The 25,646-nt window shown below is 37.8% G+C and overlaps 1 protein-coding gene across 1 annotated transcript; it reads right to left on the bottom strand.

Moving 5' to 3' along the window:
* LOC753106 (SET and MYND domain-containing protein 4) lies at positions 1-24,103 on the bottom strand. Its single transcript, XM_030991839.1, has 17 exons — positions 23,941-24,103; positions 21,510-21,669; positions 20,892-20,984; positions 19,098-19,221; positions 18,041-18,100; positions 17,410-17,446; positions 16,675-16,801; positions 14,655-14,776; positions 14,169-14,274; positions 13,472-13,723; positions 12,745-13,040; positions 11,584-11,657; positions 11,151-11,362; positions 10,814-10,895; positions 7,452-7,565; positions 6,569-6,692; positions 1-924 (listed from the first exon to the last, which is right to left on the bottom strand). The coding sequence occupies exons 1-17, from the start codon at positions 24,087-24,089 to the stop codon at positions 798-800; spliced, it is 2,259 nt and encodes a 752-aa protein (XP_030847699.1). The 5' UTR covers positions 24,090-24,103; the 3' UTR covers positions 1-797.
* Between the last annotated feature and the right edge of the window lie 1,543 nt (positions 24,104-25,646).

Below are 25,646 nucleotides of genomic sequence, written 5' to 3'. Positions count from 1 at the left end.
CGGCCTCCCGGTTGTGAGGCGGACGCTCTACTGACTGAGCCAACACACCTATAAGTAGTGCAGTGGGGCTTTAATACCTTAAACACTCTTTTAACAATCCTCTGCAGGGGAAGTTTAGATTTGATGGAACAATACAAGGGTTAAACAGAAATGACTCCCCGCAAAGGCTGGGGCACAGAAGAGTGTCTCCTCTTTAACTTTGACTAAAAAAAAGGAATCATGTCTTTCGCTCATTACTCCCTACCCTTCGACGAAATCGTAGGCATTTACTTGTGAGCTTTGTGAATGATAGACGATTGAAATACGTGCAATGATTTAGATTGGTGATATATTCTTGATTTGGGAGTAATCATAAACCTTACTCCCACATGAGCCAATAAACCGCTCCAGATAATCTGCAGTGGCATGATTACGTAGATAAGCGTGGTGATCATCAGATACCTGCATACATGAGATCACACACAGATCGGTGTGTATACATGTATGTACAAACTATTTGTTGTATTTCTTTTAACCCCATAATGTTGCCTCTCGCAACTCATATACACCTCCAGATTTTATAGGGCTAATTCATATTCATTTCATAAATAGCTACTTTCAATTTATGAACCTTATATCATGAGAGACAGGAGGGAACTAACTCAATTTCAAATAATGTTAGGTTACCGGTACACCCTTGTGGCTCACAGCATACAATTTAAACCCTTCTGGCTTTCAGCGCAAAATAATCTGTTGCAGCCAAAGATAAAACCCTCTCTTGTTGTCGATCTCAATCATCCATACAGAGGAGTGCTAGGTCAGGCGTTCATCAGACAAGCCTTCATCTTCATTAGTACCAAAACCTCTTCATTGCTGTTGCCATAGTGACGAATAAACAGTTCCAGGGCTCTGTCGATGGCTTCCATTGCTGGAGCGATTTCCTTACTGTCAAGCAAGTTGTAAAAAGGAAGAGAAAAACAAACAATGTGATAATTAATCATTCTCAGAAATGTTACACATCCAGGAAACCACTTAATAGTGAACACTACATCTGTTTGCATAGGAGCAAAATTAAAACCATTTTTTTAAAAGGTAACTGTTCTTCCAGCCTACCAAAGGCATAGATTTGTCCATAGATAAGTTTCGGCTGTATGTTGATTATTGTTTTACCTGTGTATCCAGGTGTATGCTTGTATTATTGTAAGTAAGCAATCAGGGGACCGACAGCTTTAAGTCCTCTCTGAGCAACTTGGAAATGAGAATTAAAGCCTTACCAAAGGGCACGAGGGCATTGACTTGGTTTCGAACCCGGAACCTCTCGGCTAAGAGACCACTGCTCTACCACTGAGCAAAATCAAAAAGGAATTTTGATTTTCTACAACTTTCATAATGATAGAAATAGATAAGTATAAAACCTACAAATTCTGAACACCACAGATGTCTACTCTTCACAGTGTTTGGTGAGGAATGTTAAGTTTGGTCATTGAAATCAAAAGTGACATGAAATCAATGGTTGCCATAATAAAGATAATTAAAGTATAACAATCATAATTTTCAAATGATTTGTCTTGTCAAAATCCTTCTTGTATAAAGTTAAACATACTGTGGTAACCTGTTCTATTTATCAATATTTAAACAAATCCTTTCATTTCAGAAACCCCCTCGTGCCACTTAATTTATTATACCTAGTATCATTTTCAACGATGCCGATCGCATAACCTGGTTCATATTGAATGTATAGGATTTTAGCTGTACATTTATTTCCCTTTTCGGTGCCTCTGTAATGAATTATGTTCTAACAAATGTACCGCTTTTCATGCCCGTTCCTACAAATGTAAAACTATCCATAACTGCTCATTATGTTTGCATGATTGATTATAATCCTGTGCATTACAGACAAAAGCGCTAACAAAAGAGTTTCTAAAAACAGGTTTGATATGGAGCAAGAAAAAGAGACCTTGCGAATTTGGTTGAACCGTAACAAACGCAAGGCGGCGCGTACAAACAAACTCTGTGTTTTCATGAAATGGTTGGAGTCACCCTAGACAACCGTCAACCAAAACCACACGTTTATGAACATTCCTCTTCTGAAACTCGACATTTACCATCATTCTTTTGCTCAGCATTGACCTATAATCCCTCAATCTGTCGCGATTGTCAATTTTTCATCTCCCCTCCTCCTCGATTAACAATTGATTAACAAACAACACGTTATGTGGGCCGGTGTATTTGATATTTCCACCCATGCTCGGAGCTGAATAGGCAGAAATTAGAATGGGACGCTTTAACATCAAGGTTTACGAGCTGTGTTCCACAAGCGATGAACTGTAAAGTATACAAGTGTCCTGTAATGCACTTCCTGAATGAGACATAAATGTCTAGGAGAGTCGGATGGTGTGCTTAGAAAGAAATAAGCAAGATGTTGATTTGTAATTGTTAAAGGTATAGACCAGTTTTGGAAACGCTCCCCTAGTCTCAAAAAATGAAATGGAAGCTCTTATTACCAATCATGTGAAAGAATATACGTGATGATACCAATTTTGCCAGGAAACCGCCAAGTAATTGATATATTTGGTAAATTTTCATATCTATCCGGCCTGGATAGATATCCTGTAGTAGTGTAGTCCCATATAAATCTTTCCTTATCTTTTCTTATCATTTTGATGATTCCAGAACCTTGCAGTACACACCAATACTTATATGCTAGATGATCAACCTTTTCTGATCGATTCCACACCGTTTCGTTCACAATGCAATCGCATGACCATAACTGGTCTTTATCTTTAATACGTTTGTTAGCTGTAGTGTTCCATGTTCTTGAGAATGTTTCTTTGAAAGTTGAAACACAAACTTCTTTTAGGTGTTTATGTTATCAACTTTGTTCAGACATTTTCCCTTGTAGGAGAAAGAACCGTTTTGATATTTTTTTCCAAACGATAGCAGTGACCCTACTATGGTTATAGTTATCAAGGGAAACATAATAAGAAAATGACTATCGCTATAGTCCATCTGTAGGGGAGCTGCAGTACGGGCCACTCCTAGTAAATTTTTCTTTTTCTTTTTACTGGATACTCCATGAATTTTCATGCTCTTCACATGGTATCTTGTTAACTACCAAGATGCAAATATTGACTACCGGCATTCACTTTTGAACGGGAATATTTAAATTTGTAATCATTTAATAGAAAGTGAAAAATCACAAAGTTTGATCTGGCCAACTTTCTTTCAATACGATAGCATTAAATCCAAACAAAATTTGTCCCATATCAGCTTCTCCAAACCTAATGCAGATCAAATAGCTTCATGAAACAAACGCAGATGGCACAATTGCACAAACAAATCCCGGACGACACACAATTAACAAAGCGAAAAACAGATGCCACAAGACCATATTTAGCAATAGCATGAATATTTGTAACCATCACGTGCATCACATCTGGTTTGCGCAGTCGCGACCAGCTGCCGACTCACAGATTGGAGTGCCACGCCTCTGTACATGCAGTTGAAGTTCGATAAGAGAACATTCTGCTAATTGGCTGTCATGAAGAAATGCACAAATGGAGACGCCCCCAATTTTTTTTCTCCCCCTTTAAAAGCATCAATAAGCTGTTGGCTTAGAACATGAACTGCCTGTAGGGAGAAGAACGACAGGGGGTGCAAGATAAAGCAAAAAGTTTTCTAAAGATAGCATGAGAGGTTTGCGTCTGAATAGCGCCGACAGGAAGTTGAATGGCGGTGATGGGAGGTCGATTACACAAATAGAGCGTGGAGTTGCACCTGAGGTCAGACGATGTTATCAGTCGGGTACGAGTTCGTAACCCCCTCTACCCTGGAAACCTTAGTGGGGTAAAAACGGAGCTCATTCGTTGGGATTATTCTATAAGGAGATGCCTGCAAAGGTTTAACACTAGCCTACATACCGGTACCCTGAAATTAAATATTTAAACCACTGGAGTTAAAATCAAATACTAGCCTGCAAAAACAGTTTCACACTAGTGAAAATTTGGAAGTACACTAGTGCAATCGGCTACCATAATCAAAGATTTTAATGATTTCAGAAATATATATGGTGGACTAGCACAATATTCTGCATCTCTTTGTACTTGAGTACTGCTAACGATTGATAACAAAATCAAACTAGAATAAATAATATTTGCCATCCAAATTAATAGAGAATATAGTTGAGTAATAAGGAGAGAAATTGGGTTGACATCTGGTTTGTGATACAAGGCTTTAACCCACCCACGTTGCATGGTATTTGAGTGTCATACTCATTGTATATCTTTTTGCAATTTTTCTTATTTTGTTCAACCTTTAATAGATCCTAACGTCCCTATAGCATAACAGGATTCAAAATTTCAAATCCTTATGAAAAATGATATACAGCAACAGATTGGGTTTGAAATATATGTATCAAATAAAATATTTGTGTTCCTTGATGCGAAGACTATTTGGATCCATTTCAAGCAATATAACATGAAAAAAAAGATGCAAAAGGATTTAGATAACTAAATAAGGCCTTTTAACTGTGTCGCTTCAGGGAGAACAGGTAATATGACTACATTGCGCCAACAAATTTAACAAATTGAACATAGAGGGCATGAGACCACTTAATGTGATGGTGTGGATCTCTCATTTCATAATGATTCTGCTGACAATATTCATCTGCCCTCGATACAAAACACCAAAAGTGCAACATTGCTAAATGCCTTTGTTCTTTTGTGTCTTAAATAGGAGGTTTCCAATTGTGCCACGATTAGGTCCTCAAAGCAAGGACACGCACGGATAGAGACGTTGTGTTGTTTTTCCCACGATAATGCGATGCTGGCCTACAAACAATGCCGTCTGACGGAGAAAGGATTCAGAGCGCAACATGTAGATCGCGACTACAGATACCGTAAGTGAATAATTAGTGTTCATGTATGTTCATTTATGTTCATTGGCTATTAAGAGAAAATAAGGTCTATAAGCGTGACAACCATAGAGAGTTTTGCAATCTAAAAAAAGAATAGCTCGGGAATGTCGAGGCACGGTTTGCAGTGCACGTAGTCACCTTTAACTGTCCTATATCTACTACATTTGCCGCCTGCCGTGGAACGGATTCAGAGTGCAACATGTAGATCGCGACTACAGATACCATAAGTGAATAATTAGTGTTCATTTATATTCATTGGCTATTGAAAATAGAGTTTTGCAATCTAAAAAGAGATTAGCTCGGGAATGCAGAGGCACGGTTTGCGCTGCACGTAGTCATCTTGAACTGTCCTATATCAACTACGGTTTTAAAAGATGACATTTTCATTCTCTCTCAAATGACAAACCTTAAAATTATGAAGTTTTAAAGGGCGCCAGCACCTATTTTTTATAACGCAATCTGCTGTTCAAGTGTAACTTTTAAGTACAAGTACTTATACTAGTCTATCTGTGCTGTGTTTCCATTTCAATTAATGTGCTGTTATTTCATGACTTTTCAGTAACAAATATATAACGTTTATTTTCGTCTCCTGTACCTTATACTTACAGCAATAACTGCTTGAGAAATCAATTCCTCCCTGTTCCTACTTCATTTTTTCCCATGGTTTCTTTTGTAAAATGTTAAAGTTATCGCCTAAGTACCGGAAGTAACTAATCAATACATTTTCAATTCACAAGAGTATTTTTCTAGTCACTCTTCAGTCGCCATACCTTCCTTTTCCCCATTGTTCATTCTTTTCTTTGTAAAATGATCAAATTAATCACTACATTTGATATCAATGGAAATATATCTCTAGTCCTTGATCATGTCTTGATGTCAAAAGGAACCCTCTGAGGCCACCAAATAATGGGTGAATTGGGAAACAATGTCTTCTAGATAAAGTTGAGTTCTAGTCATGCGATTGCATTGTGAAAGAAACAGTGTAGAATCAATCAGAAAAAGTTGATCATGAAGCATAGAAGTATTGGTGTGTACTGCAAGGTTCTAGAAACATCAAAATAATAAGAAATTTGGCCCAGTCTTGGTCAAAGTAACAAGTAAGCACTCTACACAGCGGAAAGATGTATATGGGACTACACAAACAAGTGGCATAAAAATGTGGTAAACATTTTAAAGTTGTTACATGTCATATTTAGAATATGAAGGCATTTGAAGAGCCGTGCTTTTCAGCTAACTTTTTTTCTCCTGATGTGCTTCCACACTTGCATAATAACAATGAAAATGCTCACAAATTATTTTTCACCTCTCCTCAGAACTCAACCTCAATCTCTGTTTAAATCTGTTCATATCATCTGTTGAGAATTAGAAGGGTGTTAAACTCGGTGTTAATGCCCTTCTGGCTACCGAGAGACAAAATATTGTTGAGATTGTTGAGTTTATACTAGGAGTATTAAAGAGGGATAAAAGAAGAGGGGAAAGGAAATAGAAGGAGAGAGATAAAGAAAGAAACAGAGATATAGACAGATTGAATGAAGGAGAGTTAGACAGGGTGAATGAAAAAGAGGTAGAGAGTGAGGGGGAGAGAGAGGGAGGGAGGGAGGGAGAGAGAGAGAGAGATATATATATATAGAGAGAGAGAGATATATAGAGAGAGAGATAGAGAGAGAAAATTACCCATTGAAGTATATCTGGGCCAGCTTGTACAGTTCATTGGCCACCTCTATGGAGTCCCTGCCGAACCGGCATTCAATCGTCGGGATGGCCTTCGCTAACCACGGAGCCGCCTCCTTAAATTCTTCTATAAATAGAACCATGGAAATAAAACATGGAAGCAGTGAATGATCTACCATAGCTTTGGAGAGCTCTAAAAAAGCCCAGGTAAATATCCCAAATAAATGCTTAAAAATTGAGTGTGGAAGGGTTCTGGAGTTCTTTTACCCTGAACAGAACCATTGAGCATAGCATGATACACCACAGCAGACAATTTTACTAAACCAATTTCTTTTTTTTGAGGCCGTCATCCGAGTCAAGCATCGCTTATGATTGCGGTCTCCTGCACTTTTTCAAACGATAGTTTAGATAAAACTTCAAACTTATAATAAGATGTTATAAAAATATTAAGTTTCGTTATTATATGTACATATGTAAAAAAACATTTTGACATGAAGTTATTATTGTTTGTATATTTTGTATTATACCGTAAGTTTATATGTTCTTTGTTATTATATTTGGAAAAATGCAGAAATAAAATCAAACAAATTTTTTTAATTATGTACCGGTAGATAAAAATTACAAACAGAAGGGGAGATGGAGGGAAAGATGAGTCAGTGATTAAACATTCAAATATTCTTCTCTTGAGTGAAAAAATCATGGGATTTTAAATTTAATTCATGGTCCTTTAGTTTCCAGGTTATATCGCCTCATTTTGTCTTTTTGTTCATTCTTGCAGTCTGCTCTGATGAGCGCTAGACAAATACTTGACACCCCCCTATGGCTATGCCTCTCTGTAGCTATGACAAGGGTCTTTATTCTAACTTACAAAACCTACAATACCTACGTAACGCGATATGACATTTGGCCATAAAGTTGTAAGCCACCGCTAGATGCATGTGAGGAGGTATGAGGATACGATCCAACACATCATGGCAGGTTTTTGTCTTGGATATAACGTCTGTAAGATAAAAATAGAAAATTATATCAGTACTTTAGTTATTTTCTAATGAGGTACAGTCAAACCTGCTTTTAAAGACCACTTGTATAGAAAGACAACCTGTTTATAAATACCATATTTTTGGTTTCCCTTGAACGTTGTTTCAAATTGATCGTTCGTTCGTGTCTCCTTAGATCAAGATAGTTATGTAAAGTTCCTTAATTAAATTAAATTAAATTAAATTAAGTTCTTCCATCGCCCGATTGCTGCAATGGCCGTTTCATTAACAAGGGCCAGGTCTTTATCTGTGCAACCCGTTCTGCCGCACTGCAAGATGTGGTCCATCGTCTGAGTCTCTCCGCTGTCGCAGAGAGTATCTTCTTCATGGGCATAGCGGGCATAGCGGGCATAGCCTCATCTTGCCATATTGACCTTACACCGCCCCATTCTCGTCCGCATTCGATTTAGGCATTGCCACTCCGGCCACTTAAGGTTAAGTCCTTTGATGAGTATGGGCTTGGCTGATGGTGGAGGATTCTGTTCAGGTGGTGGGACAGAATCGAGGAAGCTGTGTCGGGATACACGGCGTTTGTGGGGTTGTAAGTAGCTGTTCTGTCGCCTGCTTCATCCGTTCCTTTAGGCAGGTGTAAGTGCGTCTTTGGTTAGGAGATCGAATGCCAGCGAGGTGATATATCTCCTCAACTTTTGTTGGTTTCAGGCAGCCTGTTATCTTTCGATATGTGTTATTGAGTGTGGTGTCAAGCGATCTTCACACGGGCTGATCTGCTCCAAACTGCATATTCTGTGGATGACATGCAGAGGGCAACAGCCGCAGATTGTACAGTTTTGGGGTCAGCGCCATAGTGTGAAGTTGCTAGCTTCCCGATGATGGCATTTCGAGATTCTACTTTGCCTATTGTCTTCTCGATGTGTTTTTTCAAGGATAAAGTGCGATAGAGTTTTACACCTAGATACACTGGATGCTCGCAGTGGTTTAGCAGCACATTGTTCCACTTTAGCTAAAATTGATAAATGTACTAAATGAACCTGTACATAATAAAAAATAAGCAGTCAATTTTACTGTGATCTCATTGTAAATATAGCATTAAATGAGTGTTACTTATATCCTATGGACATAAGAGGGTCTGTATGTAAGGGCCCTATGTAAAATGTCAACATTTTGTGGGGGGGGGGGGTCTAGACTTCTTGTTTGTTTGTAGAGCAGATGTTTCTGCATTTATTGACAAATCAAATACAAAACATTCAAACAATAATAATTGTATACCGTATTTGCCGGCGATAAGGCCGCACTGCCGCATAGGCCGCACCCCAACTTTGACATTTCAAAGAGGGAAAAAAAAAAGAAAAAAACAGAAGAAAAAAAAAGAAGTCATCATTTTCTCGAAAACACTATTATTTTTTTTACAAACTGATACCAAATTCATCAATATTCTTATAATTTACCTGAAGTTTAGCTAAAAAAGTGATCGCAGGCAGATTTGGTGTCCGATTTATACCCCTACCACAATGTACGGTGTAATGCGAAACTGCATGAAATGGAAAACAAAATGGCGACTTCGGATGGATGTTCGCGTCAGCTCGGTTAAACAGTCCCTTCCTTTACTTTTGCAATGCATTGGCACGAACTTAGATCAAGATCTATCGGCAAATGTTGTGTTAGGACGTTTTTTTTTGTCTTCATGTTAACAATGCAAGATAAAACTGTCAGTAAGATGTGTAGAAATGTCCTGTACCATAGTGGTATAGTTATTTTACCGTTCGTGGTCCCATATGTGCAAATTCGTGCTGGTTTTGACTTTCGTTTTTTTTTTTTTTACTCTTTCGCCGTAAAGGCCGCACCCCGACTTTTTGATATTTTCTCTTCCAAAAATACTGCGGCCTTTACGCCGGCAAATACGGTATACAACTAGATGGGTGTTCGACTGCACGCAGCCGAAAATGATGCCTCCGCCATAGAGCAATTTTTCAAAATTAAGGTTTGATTGTAATCCATTAACAGGTTCACAGAATATCATTATTACAAGCTATTTTTTATATACATGTATGACCCTTTGGTCTTTGATCTTATGACCCTAAAATCTAATCACTTCGATGGCTCTGCAAGATACATACATGTCCCGAGTTTAATAGTAATCCATTCGTCAGTTCTAATAAGAAGGCGTTCACAAGCTATTTTTGCATACATAATGAGCCTCATGACCTTTGACCTTTGGCCTCATGACCCCAACATCTACTCAGTTCATTGGCTCTGCAAGATAAATACAAGTTTTGAATTTGATGGTAATCTGTCCATCAGTTCTAATGATAATGTGATCATAAGCTATTTTTGCATACATAATGAGCCCTGTGACCTTTGACCTTTGACCCCAAAATCTAATCAGATCATTGGCTCTGCAAGATACATACATGACTAAAGTTTTGCAGGAATCCATCTATCGGTTCTTGAGATAATGTGATCACAAGCTATTTTTGCATGCATAATGAGCCCTGTGACCTTTGTACTCATGACCCCAAAATCTAATCAGTTCATTAGCTCTGCTATATATATACATGACCTAAGTTTGGCAGGAATCCATCAATCGGTTCTTGAGATAACGTGATCACAAGCTATTTTTGCATACATAATGAGCCCTGTGACCTTTGACCCTGTGACCCCAAAATCTAATCAGTTCATTAGCTCTGCTAGATACATACAAGGTTTAAGTTTGGCAGGAATCCATCTATCGGTTCTTGAGATAACGCGATCACGAGAACGGGACGTACGAACGTACATACGTACGGACGGACGGACAACCCAAAAACATAATGCCTCCGGCTACTTCGTAACGGAGGCATAAAAATTGACAACTTGAAAGTATGGAGGCAAATCAAAGAATCAAGATAAATGCTGAGGCCAACTATCATAAGCATGAATAGTTGAGTCGATAGCAGCCGGGAAGGGGGGCACATGACGCTGTTAAAGGAGTAGGTAGAATAATGGAGTGGCACATTTAACCTTTTTTTTTCTTCGGAAAGTATCTACATAAAAAGTTGGAATTTAAAAAAAAAAGAAACTTAGATTTTGTGCTGCCATGTCTCCCAGGCACCTTTTAGTGTAAAGCCATGGCTACTGTTTACTGAAAAAAATAAATCTGGATAAGATCATTTAAAATCATTGGCAAAGGCCATTTGGGAGCTGTTTCTCCATGCATGATAAGCAATAGACCAGATTCTTTACAAGATTAGATTTATTCTTTAATATCTCTCACCCCTCATTAATGTGACGTCCTTCACAGCTGCAGGATACATCTCCACCAGTTCAGCGAATGTTATCATAGTATCGTCCACCTCCTGCGAAAAAAATAAAAGAATATAAGAATACTGGTAGAAATGATATACCTGGTGTAATATCATGCATTGCATAAAAACTAATGTCACATATACATTGCTTTATTTTCTTTTTAATTTGTTTGTTCCTACAGAATATGTTTCTAAATTAGACAAACAATATCGCTAATTATCTTTATTTTGTTCAATTACCTTCATGTTATGTTTTTATTCCTTATGAATGTGTTTCTGTATTGTCAAAACAATATCACTGCTTACCTTTAATAAAACCAACACATCAATCCAAACTGCACATTTTCCACAAATTGATGTCATGGCGTTCAATGGCTGGCCGCATTTTGGGCATTTCATGCACAAGTTGTCGCGAGATTTGGGGTCGCGTGTGCAAGCCCGGCAACGGCACGTGAAGCAGTACTGATTGAGGAGGGCCTGCTGCCTATCCGACGTTGTCATGTGACCAACCTGCGGACCTAGAATCAACGTGAAATACTGTCATACCAGAAACTTTCACTCCCATGAAAAGTTCGCAAATTTAATGAGTTGTTCAGATTCGTGAAAGTATACTGTTGTGTAATTGATACAAAGCCAAATGTTGTCCTTAAAAATCTGCAAACATTTCTTTGTGCAAACGTTTCTGCAAAAATATGCAAATAATGTGTGAGATATGCTTTATATCCTCATCATAGCTTACCATAGCAATGTTGTATCTCATCACCATGCATGATCTTCTTAGTTGCTCGAACACAGAGGATACCCTTCCTAAAACTGCAATGAAAACAAGAACAAAATCACAACGTCATACTTTTAAAGGGTGATCATTCTGTGACTAGCGCCCTGTTTCATAGAACAATAACGAGTGACAATCACTGTTATAAACTGTGCTTTGGCGTTATTAATTGTTTTTACGAAATAGGGCCAAGTAGCCAGGGTCATACAGGAATGAAAGCTAATATGTCCAGATAAAAAATAGTTTAAAACTAGATGGAACTTCGACTGCACACATCCGAAAATGATGCCTCCGCCATAGAGCAATTTTACAAACCAAAACGAAAGCAATTTTTTAAATTCAAGTTTGATAGTAATCCATCTGTCAGTTCCAATGATAATACATTCACAAGCAATCTATAGGCATACATAATGAGCCCCATGACCTTTGACCTCATGACCCTTTAATCTAATCAGTTCATTGGCTCTGCAAGATAAATATACATTTCTTGAGTTTGATGGTAATCTGTCTGATGGTTCTCATGATAATGCGATCACATCCTATTTTGGAACACAAAATGAGCCCCATGACTTTTGACCTCATGACCCTAAAATCTACTCAGTCCATCACTCTGCAAGCTTCATACATGACCCAAGTTTGGCGGTAATCCATCGATCGGTTTTTTGAGATAACGCAATAACAAGCTGTTTTTGTTTACATAATGAGCCCTGTGACCTTTGACCTTTTACCTCGTGACTCCAAAATCTGATGAATTCATTAGCTTTGCAAGATACATACGTTGACTTAAGTTTGGTGGTAATCCATCAATTGGTTCTTGAGATAACCGATCACGAGAACGGGACGTACGGACGGACGGACAACCAGAAAACATAATGCCTCTGGCTACTTTGTAGCAGAGGCATAAAAAATAAAATAAAACTGCTCAAATGTAAGTTTCAGATTGCTTAATGGTTCTAAAAAATTTTGTGAATTAATGAATATATTTTCTAAAAAAAAATCGTTAAATATGCACATTGTTCAGCTCTAAATAAAAAGTATCGCGTTTGTGGAGTGGGCAGTAAAAATTTGACAATTTTAGGCAATTCTGGTCACACGCATGACCAAAAATGATTCTTATTCACTCACCTGGGGATGATATTAGGTATACAAGCATGGTTCATCATGCTCACTGTGGGATAGACAGCCGTTGCTACGCGAAACTGCGAAATCTCCTCTACAGTACCACCTGCTGATTTTCCTGCTGTGTTTTCTCCCTCACTTGGCCGTACCTCAGTGATGGCATGGGAGTTTGATTTCAGTTGTCTGGTGTGAAGCAGAAGAAGGGATGCGATCTCTGCGATGAGCTCCTCTTCCGAGAGTGTTTCACAAGTTTTGAGCGAGACAAGTTCCCGGTAGAAGCACTTTGCAAGTAAGATGGAAGTCTGTTGCATGGAGAGAGGAAGAGAGAGAGAGTGAGAGAGAGAGAGAGAGAGAGAAAGAGAGAGAGATTGAAATAGAGTATATGTCAGTAACCCCTTTATTTTTTGCTTTGGTAGGAATAAAGTAACAGGCCCGGCAGAGGACATAACATCTTGACAAAAATGACTGACTGGAGACACAAATTAATACCCTGATTTTAACTCCTGCTAAAGTGGTACATTGTGCATCACAAGAAATAAATCCTGTCGCTTCTATCTTTAGTACACCTGGATAAAGAGTGGCAAGTGTAGATTGATGCCTTGCCAAAGGACATTGCTATCTTGTCAGGGCACCAATCCATGACCTTTGCAATCTCCAGTCAAGTACTCAAACTGCCCAACTACAATAATATAACAACCTAAAAAAAAACACCATCATTTCATCTTCTTATTACCACAGTATATTGTATGAGTTCTTCATGTGAATGATTGAACCAGTGTGCCTCAAGACCGACGATGGACTCGTAGTTGACCAGGCCACCGTCGAGGTAGCCCGATGAGGAACCCTTAGCAGTGGTCAAAGAAGTTGATGTCGATGATGATGATGGTTGGGAAGACGATGTCTTGGGTTTGCGGATGTCATTGGATAGTTCTTCTCTTCCGGCGGTGATGAGGATACGCAGACTCAGTCGGCTGAACACGCTCACCTGAAACACATATGAAAGAATCCCCCAAGGGTACATTGTAGGTCCTTATTTGTTTTGCTTCACACTGCACCACAGTACTTTTGTCTTTCAAATTGTGAGATATTGCAAATAACAAAAAAACGGGCTGATGGACAGACAACACAAAAATATAATGCCTCCGGCAAGGGTACGTTGTAGGTCCTGTTTTTTTCTTTTTCACACTGTACCACAGTACTTTTGTTCTTCAAATTTTGATATATTGCAAATAACGAAAAAATGGGATGGATGGACGGATGAAGGGACGGACAACACAATGGGCGAGGCTTAACAACAACAAAAATGCTTGCTTTTTCTTGCAGAAGTTGATCAAGCAGCACTCTGCTCATTCAATTTAGCCATGGACCATACATGGAAACAATCATTCAAGAATTTGGTGATGAAGAGTTGACTGCTACCTGATTCATACCTGTTGCAGAAGCTGCTCGGTCCCACACTCGATAGAGTGGTACTGAGTCAGGCTATCCGATCTGCACCTTGAAGAACAGTATCTGGCATGGATACAGTTAGGACACCTAAGATAAATGAGGCAAGATAAATTGGGGTTAAAATGTGAAGATGACATGTAAAAGTAAGTAAAAGTAAAAAGACATGATCAATACACAAAGTTGGATTTACACATGTATACAAAAAAAAAAAAAAGAACCCCCAAAATGTCCTTGCTTCATCCCATGCATCCAATTGATGTTTTATTATTAAAAAAATTCTGCCTGTAACTTTATTGAATTTGATTTTTTTCTTGGTCTAACATCGATAACAAAGACAAATTAACCACCATATTTTTTCTCTCCAAAGATTCACACATCCAGGCAATCAGATGTCATATTCAACCCATGCTTATATACGTATGATAATTAAAGAATGGAAAATTTCATCCAAAGCTGCTCCTGCTTACGGGATTGGCGAACATTGTTCAAAACAGTGATGGCAGTGAGAGCTTTCTTCTTCTTTCAAGATAATGGCTGCATACGGCTTCTCTTTGATGAGAAGCTCACCTGCAGCTATGTCTCTAGTTGCCTGGAAATAGGAGAAATGCCAATATTTAAAGGGATTGGGTAACTTTGCCTCAGATTATGAAAAAAATTCCTGGATTTAGCTCATGCTGCAATCATAATTACAAACCCTTAGGTCAGTCAGGAATCCCTTTACTTTTACAAGCCGATCGCCCGTCTGTTTAACAAGATAACTATGATTTAAATTAGAAATTTCAGAATTCGTTTTCCTAACAGTTTTTATAACACTACAGTCTATTGGGGAAAATGAGTATGGTAAAACCGGTCACTCAAAGATTTTTACTTTTTTGCGGCACTTCATGATCATTTTGAAGCGCAATTTTTTAGGGCTTTAATATTACACCATATCACAGACACTGATAACACATAGGGCCATGCATCTCATATTAAACATTGTTAAACGATGCCTTTAAAAGACTATATGTGACCTGTCAGCTCAATGCCACCTTCCCCTCCTCCTCCTCATCATCTTTACAGCTCCCTATGGCATGTGTTCACACTACATCTCAGAACTTGTTCACACCTAACATCCTGCCAAGACGTCTATGACCATCTTCACAACACCTTCTTACCACCAATCCCTGAGCAACTAAAAGACCTATGGTGACAGAGCACTGGCATGTGGACGCCCAAACCTTTTGAACGCTCTTCCAGTATCGCTACGCTCCATTATAGACATCAAAGTCTTCAAAAAAAGTCCTTCAAAATTATCTTTTTTGATAAGTGTTACCACTGATTGTAAATTGCACTTTGTAAAATGCATTGTGAGGGTCTTGGTCCTGAAATGAAAGCACTTATAGTTATTATTATTAATAACTCCCTACATTCCCTTTTTGTTTTTGTTTTGATTATTTTCTGAGGCTGGAGAATACAAGCTTTTCATAAGGCACACATTGCATTTCACTCAAGTAGAACCCACTTGAATATTACTGTAGGTTTCGAGACTGTTTGTATCTCTACAAACAGACAGCCTGCTTGATAATGATGACGCCATTGTAACAAATATTTATTAAATGAAACCTAGATATTTTATTAACCTACTCAAAATTGCCTTTCTAAACAGAAATCTAAATTCAAAATTATCAAAAATATAAGTAACAAACATTCTCACAAAAAACACAAATGATTTGCATAAATTAGAAATATTAATTAAAGCTAATACACCTATATGCATATTCTCTAAGTAAACAATGGCATTTATTTTGAGAGCGCACCTTTCTCCCCACTTAATCTGTGGTCGGGTTTACAACTTATTAGTGGCTATCAACTGTTGTTGGGTTACATATACTTTTGCTTGATTGAATTCAATAATCTTTTATATTATGTATCAATGCTAATATTTCAATTAGTCACATCTAATGGATTCGATTCAGTTCACAGCCATGTTTGGGTCAAATGACCCCTAGTTCAATTCTTCTTTATTATGGTAGGACAGTAATCAAAAAGTGCGCATATGGCTATTGCAGTGAAAAAAATACCCCCAAAGCTGTTTATCAACTTCTGGAAACACCACCTAATATTGACATAAAAAAGATTGTAAAACAGCAGGGGGGGGGGGGGTGTTTCACAAAGATCCTAAGTAGAACTTAACTCTAAGTTGGACTTAAAAATTATGGACAGCCATTGGAGTCTTAAAATGAAATATATTCAAAAGCAGAAATTCAAGTATTTTAGACTTTTTATAAATTCCACATCCAGAACATGAAATCTCCTTGATGATAGAAAATATGAATGATTTGAATAAACAATTAATGCCTTTCAAAATAACTTTTACAAAATATTTTCAAAGATGCTAATGGCTTTCCATAATTTTTAAGTCCAACTTAGAGATAAGTTCAACTTAGGATCTTTGTGAAAAACCCCCCAGAAGAATTATAAGCTATGCATGTTGATTTCTATTACCTCTAGAAATCTACCATTCCCTTCCTGATGTTTACATGTGACTGCTGATGATGCATTTGCTAACATGGAAGACTTCTCTTTGATGTCTTCATCTGGTATATCCAACTGGTCTCCAAAACTAACAGAGCTGCAAAAATACATGTACAGTAAGTAGTTAGTTTATTGTTCAAGATAAACAATTTCTGCGCTTCCCCCCACCCTTTTTTTTTTATTGTCATTAATGCAGATTACTCTATCCCTTTTGAAATTTGAGTAATAAGTAGAAGTAGGGATTGAAACCAAGAGAATATGTTTTTTCAACAAGTGTACAATGTTGCATTGAACTAGCAAAGATTTTTATGATTAAGGGTTATTTGTCCCATTATATGAATACAATTCAGATTTTTTTTTTAACTGAAGACAAAATTGATCTTTTCCTCTGTTAAATATTGACTACTTTACACGATTTCCCCCTAAATAATTAAAGCCAAATAAATGGATGACTTCAACTTAAGTTAATTCTAATGAAAGCATATATACATACAAATCTAATGCATGAAACAAGGACCTGATCTGAATTCTATGTATAATTGCATTACACAGGGTGATAGCAGTGGACAAAGATTTGTACTTTGGGGGTCATGACCCTGACAGGGAATGTCAGATGGGGTCATAGGGTCAAAGAGGTTTAGAACAACCATTCTAGGGGATAGTTGTCACGAGGAGGATGGCTAACAATTTCTATTACAAACTTACGTAGGATTACTGCTCTCTTGTAGCAAAATCTTTATCTCTAGGAGCAAAGAACAGTAAAAATGAAAAAAACACAAGAAGAATAAGAAACAATTGTAGGCTAACATTAGTGCTCATGCCTAAATTTGATTAGCACAGGTTTTATTGAGCCCCACTCAAATCAGCAAAAATTAACTGCCTCTGTATGACTAATATTTCAAACAAAATACATGACTTCAAACGTTAAATTACTACATTTAATGCTCTGTATTATATTTCAATGAGGCAAAAAATATCTTCCATGGGTATAAACTTGACCTTGAAGGTATCCACACCCTTTTCAGGAATAATAATGTAGAATTCTTTTTCATTCCGAACTTAAACTCTCGGGTGGGACTTGGCCCCCGAGATGGAAGGGGTTCATACATGGTTCCATCAGTCCATAAAATCTACGCTACTACAATGTATGTTATATTTAAATTCAAACTTGCATCAAAAATCACCATGGATCTTTGAAACATTCCACTGTTTTGTTGTTTTCTTTAATGTAATAGTCTTTGATCTGCAACATCCTTTAACAGTAGAACATAAATTTATTAAACAAAATATCTGTAATGTGAGTCAGACAGATTTATACATAAATCTACAATGATACCTCGTCTTTTCTTGTCTTCCCCAGTGATACTATCGAGGCATCGCAGTGCTTTTGAAAACTCTGTGAAAAGATAAAGAGAAATAGAACAAGCCATTTGTAGTACAAATAAAAATTGGTGCGTCTTATAGACAGGTGCAGGATATTTTGAGTCCTCAAAATGCTACTTTTTAGTGTTTTTCGACCATCTCTGTGTCTCAACTTAAATACCATAATACGAATAAAGAATTAGATCTACCATTTGAAGTTAACCTACGTCCCTAATTTGAAAGGAAGTTTGTTTTTTTAACTATTATTTGTGACAAATTCACAAGCACAAATCGGCGCCTTCAACTTCGCCTCATAGCAATATCTTTTCTAACGTACTACGGTGTCTGCTAAAAAGTATCTACGGCCAATAGCAATTATAGGACTGCCGCAGCATTCCCAAGGTCACATAAGGTAGCCGCACGGCGTATTTTGAATTTGTGGAGACAGAAAACCTGCGGCTGCCATGCAGCCTTTGAAGTGATGACGCACGGTCGCCTTAGGGCGTCCCTGCGGCGACCGTAGTTTTATGACAAATACCAAAGCAGACGCAAGGTAGCTGCAAGGCAGCCAAAGAGGGACCGTGCGTCATATGGCATGGCTATGGCGTGTTTAATTGCTATGGTGAAACTAGAAATAAAAAAAAAAGTTATAACTCTGCGCTATAATCTCACAGCGACCCCTACGGCCTGTAAAAAATAGGGATACGCCCTAGGGTGACCCCAAGACCACCGCAGATCCTCCGTGGCCACCGCATGTATCTCTCTGTTTCGGGGACCTATGGCCACAGTATCCTAGCCGTAGATCAAATGTGACTGAGGCATTAGTAGCAAGGATTAATACCTTACTAGAGGATACTAGCGCATCAACTTGTTTTTTAAATCCAGGACTCCTCATTGAGAAGGCCACTGATCTACCATCATGCCTCATCTATTTTAATTTTTTTAAACTGAATGTTAAATGTTATCCATTAATTTGATGAAAGGTAATTGGCCTTCCCTATCAGCAGAAATGGCCTTGAATCAAGGCTTACCTTCCTCTGCTTCTGAAAGGTTGTGTAATTTTAGGAAGCACTGTCCTTTCCGTTGGAGCACCTTGACGTGCTTGTTGGTTGGGTATCCTCGAGTTAAAGCCTCATCAATATCTTGGATAGAAGCCTGCAAAGGTAAATAGACAATTTAAAGTAGATATTCATTGATTTTAAAAACTAACTTTATTTTCATTATTGCAAAGTTGAAACTTTGATTCGACAAGGTTATCAAAATTCAATGCTTTGAAACATTCGAAGTAAAGATTATTATAAATTACAAAATGCTTAAATACAGCCCGGCATAGCACCTGAAGAGCTCTCCAAACGCTGCTGAGATGTGTGAGATCACAGTATGGACATGATTTGCACAAGCAGACAATGTCCCATGATATCTTACACATTTTCAGTGCCTGTGTTTTCATCTTCTTTGAGTTACTTCTCTTACTTCACTACCGTCAGGCTAAATGTATACCGTAATTAACGGTGTATTAACCGCACCCCTCTTTTTCTCCCCCCCCCCCAAACAAACAAAAAAACGGGAAAACAAAACCGTCCAATTGAAAACAGATAGTGCCATGGGCGGTCGGATACCGGACAGTTAAACGTTTGACTACAGCACAACTTAATATCATTCGGGGGTTTTTCAATTTGAAAGTCTGGTTTCTTTGATTGTTAATTAACCCCTATCCTGTGTATTTACAAGCAAAAGATTTTAGTTATCAGAATCAGGTCATATCCCTTTTTGAATGGTTTGACATGCCATTACATTTATATACACTAAACTCATTATAATTTGACAACTAATAGCTTTGCAATTATGTTCATTCTCTATGGGGTGTCATCTGCTCGGGCAGTATTGGTCCATATTGTTGAGTCATTAAAACATTATTTTTCTGGCGAATCTCTTGTATATCCCAGCTGCTATGGAGGTGGTTGTATTTGTATTTTTATAAATCACCCGATATGTAGTTAACCTAAAACTTGTACGATGGCCATCTGTTAATTTACCAGTTTCTAGTGATACATTAGTTGACATATTTGTGATTTTCTTTGAATTTCACCTTTAAATGTAATGCACATATCTTTGTTAAGTGCCTGTTATAAATGAATTGAACACATTTGATCAATAATGAATTACAAGTCATAACTTGAATTAAACTTTTTACATTATATTGTGGAATAGTATATAACTAATTTGTAGTCATTTTCATGTCATTTATTAACACAATATTTATAAGATTTATAAGACAATGCTATTCGCCCAAAATCAAGGCTTAATGTAGTATTTCAGCCATCATTTCAGAACACAACATTACCCTGTAACTGCATCTGACATTCTGTGAAACTTTATTCAAGTAACAGCTCACTGATGACTCAAGGAAGCAATCTATAACACCTGTTAAATTTCTATGACAAATTTGCTCTCAGCCAATCAGATGCCATGATTTCAGGAGCTTATTACAGTTACTGCAACTGTTTATTGATAACAAGTTTTATGAAACAGGGTCCTGGTCAGTGTAGGATATTGACTGCAAAGCATTTGCTAGGTCTGTCTGGAAGGCTATGATCAGAATATTGGTATCAATATGCGCTTTATTAGCAGATTAATTTTGGAACGTGATATTTTGAATGAGGAAAAGGTACGACTTTATTGAATGAAGGCTGAGAAAATATGTCTGCTCTAGGATTAAAACAAGGATTTTGGTCACTGTAGGTTATTGACCACAGAGCAATTGTCACCAAGGCATATGTCATACAACCGATATGATTCCTCTCTGTACAACCTATAACTTTTACCTTGTAACGCCCGAGGTGAAAGAGGGCAGCAGACCGATTTGCGTGAGCGAGAGCCAGTGTATCCTTTCCATCGTGAGGAGCAACCTGAACACTCTGTATCGATAGTAAAAATAATTTTGGCAATGAAACATTATGTCTGTAACAGTTTGCAGTACACAGTATGGGCAAGGAGACTGTATTCTGTAAGAATATGACGAGAAAATGTTGATTCTTGTGCAGTATTTTTACAGTCAAAGATTTCTACAGAATCTAAGAATTGAGATAATCTAAATGACTAAAGCAACAATATATCAATACACTGAAAAGAACTTTGATCAGTAACTGAAAAGTGCTACATATTGAACAATTATATCAATATTATCATCAACATATGAAATTTGTATATCTTTAATAAAATATAAATTGTTATTCCCAATATAACAGACATGCACAGTATACCTTCATTAAGGCCCACATCTTTCAATATTCAATCATTAAAAATATAAATGGACTACTTTCCTCTTTCTTTGAAAGTGATATATATGTAAAGTTCTTCCAGTTTACCAATATATTTGGTAGTTAATAATTATTTAAGTCAAGTCCATTCAGAAGGTATGAGGGGGGGGGGGGAGCTCTTACCTTAGTGTAACACTCCAAAGCCCCTCTGTAATTCCTCTTCTGGAAAAGCTGGTTACCCTTTTGTCTGCTGTCTTCAGCAGATGAGGCTGACTTTGAGTCTGACCTTGAGGATTTCAGACATCCCTGGATGCTTTCAATGCAATGGTCTACAGTGGAATTTCTGAAAGGAGCAAATGGTAATTTAAACACAATTGGCTAGCTTCCTTAAATTCCCACGGCACTACTTATAGCTACTTGCGCCCTCTATAGCAAAAAATGCCTAATCGGTGCCTGTTGGTCCCCCATGATCCCCTTTTTCCTATGTTAATTGAGAGCTAATTTGATGAGATAACCACCTGTCGGTGACCTTGCAGGAAGGTCTAATCCTCCTGGCCAAACTAGTACAGATAGGCTTTTATTTAGTTATGAATAAAAAATGACATCAATTTTACATGAACATCCTATTGCTACTTTTACTTTTATAAAAGGGGTACATAAACTAGGATGTAGTTTGAGGGAGATGTGAGTTGGTCTAGCAGTAATGTTTGTGTTACTGTCAGCTCTTTATCTTCACCTATACATTTCTAAGCGGACCCCTGTTCAAGACTGAGACACGTCCTTCGGATGGTGACGTTAAGGATGGGTCCCCAGACATAAATGATCATATCTGATTGATACGCATCTGTAAGACCCCCAAATACACACAAAGGGAATTGAACTTGGGGGCTCATTTGCAGTGCATGCTACATGTACATGGTGCGTTCAGGTGTCAGACATTGTGTAAGTAAAAATTCAGCCCCTCAGTTTAGATGCTGAGTGAAAGGGCTCCCTTGATTTGAAGGCCCATAATAGCTAAATATAGTATATAGGCAGCAGCCATCAAAATATATATTGATGCAGAGTCAGAGAAGGAAGAAATCATACATTGATTCCCTCATAGGCCCAGAAGAAGTAAATTATTTTCCTTTTCTCATGAATGAATTACCCTGGCTCGATGCCCACTATTATAGAGGTGTCGTAGTCGAGTGGTTTAAAAGCTTGACTTGAAATGCAAAGGCGGTGGGTTTGATCCCAGACACAGCACTAATGTCCTTTGGGAAGGCATTAAACTATATTTGCCACTCCATACCTATGAGAGAAATGAGGACCTGGCAGCGCTTGTGATAGTAATCCCTTCACAGTGAACATATGGTAGGAATACTCCCCAGGGAGTGAAGATGGTGCACATTGAAGGTGAATGAATCCAGTGACCGGGATAATAATATCAGTAAAGTGCTTAAATCCAGATTATTATTATTATTACTATTCAACACAACTATTGTAGGAATTTTCACAAGTACACATTAAGTGATAAAAATGATATCAATATAAACTATCAAATTTGGTGATTTGTAAATATACAGACCTCATCAATAGTGCAATGTCAAACTTAATTTATCACATATGAAATATATATATAATCTCTGAAACCTGAAAGACTTAAATGATTGATATTGATTCATCTTTACAAAGTATACTTTTATGACTCATAAATGATCAAACTCAAGGCTTAAATGTAATCTCTTTTTCAGAAGAGTAACTTCAATCATGGATGGCTTCCTCAAAAAATTTGACAAGATTCTTGCCATGCAATCACTCTTTTAAGTATTTAGTTCATCTTTCTTCCCCTGAATTTGGCCACTCCAGCAAAGCATAGAGAGTCAATGCTAATGCGTATTGACCTCTAGCTCTGCATACTTGCTGAGAGGCAGGTATTATACACAAATATACACACCACACAATATTGCATAGACTGCACACAATAGAGCTGATGTGGCTGATCTGCAAATTTGACACTAGACTTACAATTTGAATTTTTAAATTATTCTTTTTAACATCAGTAAGATGAAAAAATTGTATTTTACTGCTATTTAGGTGTCATCAATTGTCACTAGACCTAGTAAAGTACTGATTTTGAGTGAAATCAGTTGAGTTTTGTACAGCGGTGTTTGAAATGTAGAGAATCAAAAGCACAGCTAGTTTTAATACACAGGCACAGCCAGGATAGTAATGCAGCTATGCCTATGTGTGCCCTTCTTCTTCTTCTTCTTCTTCGCTATAAGTACAGGCCACCGTCGGGTGTATTCTCGTACTGATTGTAGGTGCTGTGCAGGTGTATATATACATGTGGTGTCTCAATAAAAGGAATTTGGCAAAAGATTCAGAAAATAAATCTACATCAATTCTTATAAAGAGAAGAACGATGTAAGACAACCCAGATTTGTTCAAGTTCATGTCGAATTTGTTGGTCCCAAGCAAAATTTTTCCCACAAAAAAGTTTGGATATGCACGTGTGCACATAAAATGGAGATGAAACCCCAAGTTCAAACACATCACCGTTTAGAACATGCGGGACTACACATTCACAAACACATAATAACAACGACGTTTAAAAGACATTTGCAAAACTTACCTCCAATCAATTATTTTCATTCCTAGGCAGATAACATCCTTGTCAAGTTCATATGCATTCTGAATGCAATACTTTTCTTTTGAAGACTGACTTCTCCAAATTTCAGTTGCATTTTGAAGGAATTTGGGGAAGTCCAAAGCAGCCGCCATCGCGTCGATCTGTGATCTGTAAACCTCGCTTCCAGGAAAACCGCAACAACAAAATATCGACGAAGAATGGCAATGCATAATTTATTGTGTTCTCGTAAGGGGGGGGGGGGGGGGGGGGGGGGGTAGCTGTTAAAAAGAAATATGCTAATTTACTTGTCATAATAATGTTAAGTGACAGACGTGGATGGGGTCAGGGGCAGTGAAGAAGAAGCTATTACCGGGGGAGGGGCAAACTTGAAAGGAAGCTATGGAACTGGTGTGAGTGTATGTGGGTGGGTGTGTGCGTTTATGTAGGCATATAAGCAATCAACATATTGAAAAACTTTATTTTATGCGATTGAATGGTTTTGTTTGTATTACACATTTAGAGGAATAAAACAAAATTACTTTAAAAAAGAGAGAAAAAAGTGTGTGTGTTGGATCAAGAGAAAGAGAAAGAGAGAGAGAGAGAGAGAGAGAGAGAGAGAGAGAGAAAAGAGGGGGTAGGGGCGATAGGAGTTTAGTACAACACACATGTTGCAACTATATGTGATCCCCTCTCTATCCAGCTCTCTCTCTCCCTCTCTCTCTCTTTCCCCCTATTCTATGTTTTTCTCTTGTGACCCCCTTTCTGGCATTCTGTCGAAGTCAACCAGGGACCTTAAAAATTGAACTTCAATTTGATGTTTGTTTTAAATTTAATTTTGTAACAGTATCGTCTCTTTTTTTTGAACATGTACTTGAAAAATACGACTGCGTCAGCTGATTTCAAATACCTTATTGAAATGTTTACATGCATGTTAATATCACATATGGGAATAAATACTGCTAAAGCCAGGGTAATTATGCTGCATTATTGTTGAGCGCTTAGAGACTTCTGACAAAGTAAGTGTTAGGCGCTATAGCACTGTAATTATTATTATTATTACATGAAACTAATCAAGCTAAAATTCTAGTAAGCTTATTTCTGATTAATTGCAATGTCACAGAGTCTCTCTTTCGGATAGCCATCTTTCAATCATTGACTGTTTCTCAAACACAATCTTATAGATAGCAGCCAATGCACTTCACGATTGATTACGGCACTGAGTGCGAGCGCTGATAAAGTGCCCCGGCGGGCGGATCGAGAATTTTCAAGAATGGGAAGGGATAGACATTCTCCTGCATGGAGGGGGGGGGGGGGGGGGGGGGGGGGGAGGGGGGCTAATCATGGGAGCATGATTCTAGTCTAGACTACAATTCTTGATTACAAAATCCATGTCTGAAGACAGCAAAACATATCCTAGTCCTATATGCAAGCTTATTTTGTTTTGTCGATATCACGGTTTATAATGTTAATGGGTGTATTAATTATGTAAGCTTAGTCAGGGAAGCGTCCGGGATAGGTAGGCCATACTTTAATTTACACCCCCCCCCCTATTCTTATAATGAAACGATGGGTGATTGTCCCTATTCCTTCCAGACTACACCAACACAAAAGCTTTGCAAATATAGCCGTAATGCTAAAGACTAAAGCACACCACCATATTCTAACGAATCTAAGCGAGATAGACAAAATCAATATTGTCCGCCAAATCA

Source organism: Strongylocentrotus purpuratus, unplaced genomic scaffold (genome assembly GCF_000002235.5).
Source record: "Strongylocentrotus purpuratus isolate Spur 01 unplaced genomic scaffold, Spur_5.0 spur5_scaffold_2, whole genome shotgun sequence".
NCBI lineage: Eukaryota > Metazoa > Echinodermata > Echinoidea > Camarodonta > Strongylocentrotidae > Strongylocentrotus > Strongylocentrotus purpuratus.
The sequence above is the reverse complement of the archived record's forward strand: the minus strand, read 5'-3'. Positions and strand labels throughout refer to the sequence as shown.

Excerpts from the sequence above, each read along its gene's own strand:
- LOC753106 (XM_030991839.1), bottom strand. The coding sequence starts at position 24,089 with ATGGCGGCTGCTTTGGACTTCCCCAAATTCCTTCAAAATGCAACTGAA. Across the intron at positions 21,670-23,940 it reads ATGAAAATAATTGATTGGAG|AAATTCCACTGTAGACCATT; the intron begins GTAAGTTTTGCA and ends TGCTCCTTTCAG. Across the intron at positions 10,896-11,150 it reads ATGTGTTGGTTTTATTAAAG|GAGGTGGACGATACTATGAT; the intron begins GTAAGCAGTGAT and ends TTTTTTTCGCAG.